Source organism: Pollicipes pollicipes, unplaced genomic scaffold (genome assembly GCF_011947565.3).
Source record: "Pollicipes pollicipes isolate AB1234 unplaced genomic scaffold, Ppol_2.1 Scaffold_6138;HRSCAF=7277_pilon_pilon_pilon, whole genome shotgun sequence".
NCBI classification, from domain to species: domain Eukaryota; kingdom Metazoa; phylum Arthropoda; class Thecostraca; order Pollicipedomorpha; family Pollicipedidae; genus Pollicipes; species Pollicipes pollicipes.
In genome coordinates, this window is record NW_023596818.1 from 25,251,620 (window position 1) to 25,259,964 (window position 8,345).

The window sequence follows — 8,345 nt, forward strand, 5'->3', positions numbered from 1 at the left end:
AGTTGAAACCAGCCAAAAATTAGCTATATCATGTTTTTATCACAAGTGCTGCTGTCAACAGATAGGTGAGTTGAGATGATGTTCAACATATGGGCTTCTCAAAGTTAGATTAAGTTGATTAAGTGCATGGAAAGTGGCAATAGGAATGGTGCAAGAACCAGCAACTCACAACTGCTGCTGTGATACAAACAGGTTAGACAGGAAGAGACGAAGTAAGGCCTCTTTATGTTAGGCATAGTTAGGCTACTTTCATGGAATAAGCATTGGTATTTTATAGGAAACAGGGACAAAAGGTTTGTTTTCCCTGATCCCATCTTAACAAAAGCCAGAGGTATGTCTATTGTGTTTGACTTGGTGATGGGCTGATGTGTAGGCGTTCAAGGTTTTTTTGTTTGAGTGTTTTATGCTCGTTGAATTTTTTGTTATCTTGTTATTGAATTCCTTTGCTTTGTTTTGTGTTAAGTGCTGTGGAAGGTAAGTGCAAAGTACAGCATCAAATTATTGGTGTAGATAATTGTTTATGCTCATCACACTGTAATTAAATTACTATGCTCTAACGTATTCTGTTTCACTTTAACAGCTTAAGATGTTAAAAACCAAAAAGTTTTGTCAGGTTTATGATATTACGTCCATGCCAACTTGAAATAGATACCTTTGTTTGCTGAAGCATCAGTCACGAGCTCATAAGTTCTATCTTTAATGAATTGATTTTTTTACTCCTGTACGATGTTTTGCGATGCAATTTTTCACTCCCACCCTAGTTACAAAGCAATTCTAGCTCCCTGCTTGCGGAAGATGTCTTTTGTGACATTGTAATCACCGCACAACGCGCATGTAAATGAGATGAGAGGTATCACGGTCAATGAGACTAAAGCGGGGACTCAGGACAAAGACCAGTTTCAAAACGCTTCGTTCTCTTACCACAACTGGTGAGAGGGAGTATTTTGCAATACACAGAAGTGACGGTCAACCAGCTACAAACGGGCGGTCGCCTGACACGTTCTCGTTCTCAGGTTTGTGTACAAGCAGCTGCTGGCCCAGCTCAAGTGGAAGCGAGTGGCGTCGCTGACAGAGAACGGCCAGAAGTACTCTGAGTATATCTCCATCATGCACGACATGCTGCAAGCGTCCGGCGTCACCTTTATCGCCAACAGGAAGTTTCCTAGCGATACGACTAACATGGCTACGGTAAGGGTGAGGCGGGGAGAGGAGAGAGAGAGAGAGAGAGAGAGAGAGAGAGAGAGGAGATGAGAGAGAGAGAGAGAGAGAGGAGAGAGAGAGAGAGAGGACGAGAGAGAGAGAGAGAGAGAGAGAGAGGAGAGGGCGAGGGAGAGGGAGAGGGAGGAGGGAGAGGGAGAGGGAGAGGGAGGGAGAGGGAGAGGGAGAGGAGAGGGAGAGGGAGAGGGAGAGGGAGAGGGAGAGGGAGAGGGAGAGGGAGAGGGAGATGGGAGAGGGAGAGGGAGGGAGGAGGAGAGGGGAGAGGGAGAGGGGAGCGGGAGAGGGAGAGGGAGAGGGAGGAGGGAGAGGGAGAGCGAGAGAGAGGTGGAGAGGAGAGAGGGAGAGGAGAGGGAGAGGGGAGAGCGAGAGGAGGGAGAGGGAGAGGGAGAGGAGAGAGGAGAGAGGGAGAGGGAGAGGGGAGAGGGGGGGGGAGATAGAAAATCACATTTTAGGCAGCTTGTGAACGGTCTTGTTAGAAAATGATGCGGCCCGACACACATTTGATTCCGTATCTACATGTTTGATTATTAATGAATCATATTGACGGATGAACAAAACTACTGACAATCGCATGCCAATAACCTGTGAGAGCCAGGGAAGTGCGCCATCTTTCTGTGGCGCACAGAAAGATGGCGCACTTCTCCGGCGGGCAAAGGGCTCGGAAACTGTCACTTAGCCGTTCTTCAACAACTTTGGCATCGTTACATGGTATTGATCAATCCATGACCGTCATCAATGGCCTCATGAATGGTCTAGTTGGCCTCTGTTTGTTGGCCACATGAGCTACCTGATCAGTCTGATCAGATTTCTGAGCTGTTTTCGGAATGCGCCTCCGGCGTGTCGCGCCGAGAAGGCGGCCCTCGCCGCCTTATGTTTGCCCTCATTGCCTCGCCGGCGTACCATCAACGCCATTAGCGGCACTACCCACGGACACGTGCGGGCCGTCACGTGCAGCCCTATTTTTCGCCGGCAGCCACACGTGTTTGCGGGACGGTGCTCGGTTTGAGCTCCCTACCTGGGGGAGCAGACCGCGGCGGACGCGCGGGCTGGGCCGGACCGAGGGCGGGGGGAGGGCAGGCTGCGGTGGACACGCGGGCTGGGCCGGACCGAGGCGGGGGGAGGGGGGGGGAGGGGGCAGGCTGCGGTGGACACGCGAGCTGGGCCGGACGCTGCGCTATAGCCGCTGAGCCGAGGATAGTGACGCGAAGCGGGCTGAGCGCGACTAAGGCGGACGCTGATGGAGACACGGCCGGATCCAGCCGAGGACCAACGGGGTGTGACCCTCCATGATCAGGGAAAGTGGGATTTCTCTCTCGCTTGGCGTGCATGTGGGCCAGGTCTGCTTCTTGTCGCAGTTTTCGGCATACGGTCCACGTTGATCTGTTGGATTGAAACACCCCTGATGGGAGGATGGGAGGAGTGTTGGACCTGTGGCAGGGGGTACACGAGGGGGACACGTATGGATATTGGGTGGGGCGGGCTGAGGGAGTGAGGAGGCGGCGTCGTGTGCCGAGACAGGCGTGGTGGGGAGGGCGGGGGTGGCAGCCGATATCACCGGCCCGGAAAACATGGGGAACACGTCCCACACAGGGGATCTGACGACGTGAGACGCAGGTCAAGCATGTGGATCAATCGATGTCGAGGCAGGGACGGAAGTAGCAGGTCTGACGTAAAGGAGGATCGAACACTTGAGGGGAAGCGGTCTTCATCGAAGCGGGCATTGAATGGAAACATGCAGGACTTTGGCGGGGCTGGCTTCTCTCCGTTACTTCCGAGAAGGAGCGTCAACATATGCTGTATTTTGTAATGCTCCTGTGCGGTGGCAACACGCGACAAGCGAACAGTTTTACGAAATGACTGAGACGAGATGTCCTTGTAGGCGGAACAACATCGATTTACTGGCCTCGTTCACAAAACAGGACTCGCAGCTCATGACCGCTAAGAGTTGTTTAGGTCCTAAGTAAGTTTACGTGCAAGGTTATGGACAGATGATAAGTGATACTCGGGATCAACTGATACCGGATCACAGCCAAAGAAGCACCTGGCAGTGCCATTGTTTGACAATAAGATCACAGGACAAACGCGGCAGTGGCACGACGGATTTTTTTTTTGTAATTCGGGGTTACTTTATAATACCCCTCCCCCTCACGTGGGCCGATGGTGGTCCTTCAGCGCTACTTCTCTGCCATCACATCCTTCCCGCCAGTTCATTTTCTAGCCAGCTGCTTCATAATAACCAAACACCTTGCCTTTTCAGTATTTGAAAGAACTGAAGGACAAGAAGGCCCGCATCATCATAGCCGACATGTACCAGGTGGCGGCGAAGGCCATCATGTGCGAGGCCTACCTGCAGAACATGACGGCCAGGCAGGTACTGTTGCGATGAGGCCTCGTTATGCACGGTCCGGAGGTTAATGTAATGCGAGCGGTCGTGAATTTTGAGTCCATGTTCTTTGAGTCTCTGAGTCTCTGTGAAGTCTGTGAATGCTGTGCAGAAAAGTGACCTAAAATTAGGATGCACCCGCACTGTTTGTGAGTCCATTCCATATCAGGATGAGATGCCTTGGCAGTGTGGCACACATGTGTGGTGCACAGAGGCTGTACGCCGGCAGGTTGTGTCCGCACAGAGAGATACCCATTGTGGTGTTCTGTGGGTGAGGAGTCGGATGGTTTTCGTATTTGAGACCGTGGAGTGATGTTTGGTCGGGTCATTTCTTTGGTCAGGAGTTCGCCGCCATTCTGCAATTTGAACGCGTTGTCACGTTGTCAAAGTACATGTAATACCGCGTTTTGAAGGAAATGTGCCCCATGTGAGGGTATTGAAGCGTCATATCTGATGAAAAAGCTCACTTATGACTGTTGGTATGCTTCTAGATTGAAAAGACTGCCCTAGACAACCCAGGTTTCCTCTTTGCTAAATGAGCTCCTCAATGCGTCTGTTTGATTACGTCAACGTACCTTGCACAACATTGATGGTTAGCCAACTGATGGCCGTTATTTCTTGAAAGTGTGCTCACAAATGCCAGATACAAGCAACTCGACAAACATATTTTTCTTGGCAGTGGTCGCTGCATGACCAGTGAAATGACAGGATTTCAGTGGCATTATCAGGACGTCATGGATGCTTGGATGACCTTGAGGTATTTCCCCGTAATAGTTTGTACGTGTTCGGGGGCGTGTAGCTCAGAAACTGCAGGGAAGAAGAGCAGAGCTGTGAACTGTTCCTGATGATGTTCAAAATGGCCATTTCAGTTCAAATCCCCACACAAATTTGGAGCACGCCCTTTAAATGCGGAATACAGAGTGCCTTATTGGCGGTAAAGGTTTTTTTGTGTCGTCACTTCACGTCGGTGAACATCGATGACACTGGACTCTACCGGGATAAGCGGACCGGCATTTGTGAACCTCGCACTTCCTCGGTAGTCGCGGCCATGTTGAAGCGATTTGTGTTACCGGACGTTGCCTGGCTGTCACGCGGGTCAGCGGTGGGGCAGAGCTGTGTCCATGTGCAGTCAAACCTCATATACAAACGCGTCTCACCACTGTACCTCGTTAAGGCACCGTAGATGATGCTATGTGTGCACTGTAGCCTGCTGATGCATGAATGCCACCGTTTTGCATCACGTGCAGCGAGTACCAGCTTGTTCTTCAGGGTTTAGCTGGTCGCACACGCATCTCATGCGCTTCTGCAATAACTGTTGCGATGTAAAGCTTTGGTGACATTCCAAAGGTGTCATCCGTTGTACCGCATAATTTGTTCGTACTGCTTGCATTTTTGAACTGGCTGGTACCTGGGGGATTTTTGGACTGGTGGCCCTTTGTGTGTCGGGGGGGGGGGGGGAGGAATGGTGCAGGAAGCCCTCTGAATGACATTCGAGGTCCCGACCTGTAGACCGGAGTTCGTCACATGACCTTTGCAACCCTGGTTCTTAGAGACGCTCAATCGTGTCCACTATCTTCGGTTCCCAGGAGCTTTTGATCCCACGGGACCGAGGAGGAGACACGATCCCCTGTCCCCGTGCCTGTGTCTGAGCGTACGAACAGACAGGGAGGGGTGGGGGCTCTTGGGCGATAGAAGGGTCTCTATGCTAACAAAAAGCCCAATGCAACTAGCAATCGCCTGAGTGCCCAGACGGCCCAGGATACAGTTGAATAGTTCTGGCGACCAGACGTGGGATCCTCTGTTGGCTCGTGAGCCCCTGGCTGAGTGACCAGTGAGCCCTCAATATGAAGACGAGCACTGAGGTGGTCAGAAGGACCCTTGCACAATTATGGGTGCCCATGGTGATTGGAGGGGCCCCTGGACGGCTAGTGAGGTCCTTGATCAGTCAGAGGAGAACGCCGCTGTAGCCATAAGGGCCCTCAAGCGAACAGTGTCCCGTGGTGATCAGAAAGATCCTATTAAATAGCTAGAGGGCAGAGAGTTTGCAGATGAAGCCCACTAAGCCTGAGTCATGAAATTCACAGATGGCCGATGGCAAAATACTATTAGGAAAAATAAACCTCTTAAGGGCCCACGGACCCCCCCCCATGCTCGGTTTTCCCGGGCTCGGGGTCCGAACCAACTCGGCCGCACAGGATCTCTAGCAATGTCTGTGCGGTTGGAGCATTATCTCTTGCTGTCTTGGTCGATGTACATAACTATCACGGAGTATGTTCCCAGTGTCAAGAATTGGACTTGGCCTGTGTAACGACATTGATATGATACGAAGCCTGTGTAATTGCATTTATGGTCACAGGATACCATATGAGCGAGTTGTCACCTGAGTTTAATCGCGTAGATCTCGATAGTACCGATTGCGCGTAGACCACCCGCCAACAGCTGTCTGGAGCGCGGCAATAGCGTTAGTGGCACGTTACAGCGAGAGGAAGAATATCAACATTTGTAACCCTTGCTTTGTAAAAGAACGATCTCTAAGTTTCCCTGTCAGGGAACCAGTTACAACACTTTTCAGTAGGTTTAGTTAACTACATTAACTAGATGAAAATTCCGACGGAATGCTGTTTACAGTCTTGTTGTTTAGCTCGACATTGATATGATACGTAACATTGTGCCTTTTTTGGACACCAAGATATCAGACAGTCAAACGCCGTCCATGCAATGTCTTGAAATGAGACCCAGACTTTTCTAGAGTCTTCTAGACTTCTTCTAGACCCAGACTCTTCTAGACGCTTTTAGATCTCTTCTAGACCCAGACTCTTCTAGACTCTTCTAGACCTCTTCTAGAACCAGACTCTTCTGGACCGCCCCAGCTGTCCAATGATCGGTTCGTGCTGGCAGCTACCCAGTCAGATTCAGAGCGAGTAACTTCCCTGTTCACAAGTTCTCGTTAAAGTATGTATGATTGCCATGAGATGAGCCTGACTGGATTGGAATGACTTGGCTTGGGGTCTCCATCTTTATTAACGTTCTCAGCTTTCTGGCTTCCAGGAAGTGGAGAGAAAACGCTCATATACTGACCGAAGGTTACGTGGGTAGAAGGGTGGTGTGGGATTCGTTAAGCTTCTGCTTCGGAGGGGCAGCTTGGAACAGACTAATTTGTTATCGATCTCTGCTGCCAATTACGGGTCACATACTGAACATCACGTCAGAACATAGTCAGGCGTCGGAGTCGTCTTATCCCGAAGCTGCAGGTGCATGCCCTATGGATCGTTAGGCGACATTCAGTACCAGTGCGTCATCATGACGCATTCACGGATGGCTGGGCGATATTGTGATTAGATCAGCAACAGGCTGACAGCACGTAGACAGCCAAGCGTGCCAGGCTTCTCTGGTTATCGAACGCTCACCGACAGGCGGGAAGACGTTCTAAAGGGAGTGTCTTCCCTTTGCGGAAGACGCGCTTCCCCGCCCCGCTACATGCCTCAGTGGAGCTTGGCCTTGATTCGTGCCCGTTTACGCATGTCTTGTTGTGTACTGGCTATGGACGTAGGCACTGGATGACAAAGGGCCGTATATTTTCACTCTGCATAATTTTGACGCAGTGGTCCCATGGTGATGCTTGTAAACAAGCGTCTTGAACATCGGCACCCCGACGCACTTACTGATACTTCTGAAGGTTTTGGCGTTGCCGATGTATGTCCTGTGTTCTTTTATATACCAGAGGCCAACCAATGGCTAGCGACCTCATCCAGCTGGCACAGACGGCGTGGTTTCTGCTTCAGGGGTACATCTGGTTTCTTCCCGAGTGGTTTTGGCGAGGCTGGTACAATACTACGGCCAACAGCACGACAACCAGCTGCACCTCGACCCAGCTCATGGAGGTAGGAGAGCATGCTCATCTGGACCCCGACCCAGCTCATGGAGGTAGGAGAGCATACTCATCCATCAACCGGCTTCGCGGCACTCTCCGAACCATTTCCAAGATCCAGGCCATTTTCAGCCGAGGACCTATCAGATGGTGAATTCCGGGGTACTGCAGTGAAAGGTCATTGTCTGTGATGCCGTTACGTTAATTGTTGGACAGGTTGCGGTGGTTGATCGGTTACGCTGCGTGTCTGGAAAACCAGTGGTACGGGGTCCGCGGTATCCGCCCCTCTTTCCAGGGTGATGGGCAGGCGACGTCAAGTGACCTCGACATGTAGCCCGAGTGAGTCGTAAAGCCGAAATAACAAGCGATTTATGCTACCCTTGCCATGCAAAAGAGGGCTTTCGCCCTCCAGCCGCAACGAATTTTCAAACATGCGTTGTGCTCAGTTCTATGAATTTGATAAGATATCTTCTCATAAATATTAATCCACTGTGATTGCAATGTCTGCCGTGGCATTGGGTTTCATCCCGATTTATTCCGCGAAGTTGCCGAATTCTGTCCATAAAACCAGCGAAACGGGTTCAAAGGTACGCGCAACCACTGTCTGCAATAGAACCCGGGACTGAACGTCTGGATTGTCTATGTCGGGACTGAGCGTCTGAACTGTCTATGTCGGGAATGAGCGTCTGCAGTGTCTGTCGGGACTGAGCGTCTGTGCTGTCTGTGTCGGGACTGAGCATCTAAACTGTCTATGTCGGGACTGAACGTCTAAACTGTCTGTGTCAAGGCCGGGACTGAGCGTCTGAATTGTCTATGTCGGGACTGAGCGTCTGTTCTGTCTGTGTTGGGACAAAGCATCTGAGCTGTCTGTGTCGG

At 51.1% G+C, this 8,345-nt stretch overlaps 1 protein-coding gene across 2 annotated transcripts in view; it reads left to right on the forward strand.

Moving 5' to 3' along the window:
* LOC119106492 (uncharacterized) overlaps positions 1–7,859 on the forward strand; it is a 100,756-nt gene extending 92,897 nt beyond the window's left edge. The window contains exons 13-15 of one of the 2 annotated variants that reach the window (XM_037230146.1): positions 1,014–1,188; positions 3,476–3,589; positions 7,384–7,859. In XM_037230146.1, the coding sequence (XP_037086041.1) occupies positions 1,014–1,188; positions 3,476–3,589; positions 7,384–7,623 (529 nt within the window). In that variant the 3' untranslated portion in view covers positions 7,624–7,859. The remainder of the gene's footprint in view (positions 1–1,013; positions 1,189–3,475; positions 3,590–7,383) is intronic. The other variant, XM_037230147.1, reaches the window with a different exon arrangement.
* The last annotated feature ends 486 nt before the right edge of the window (positions 7,860–8,345 follow it).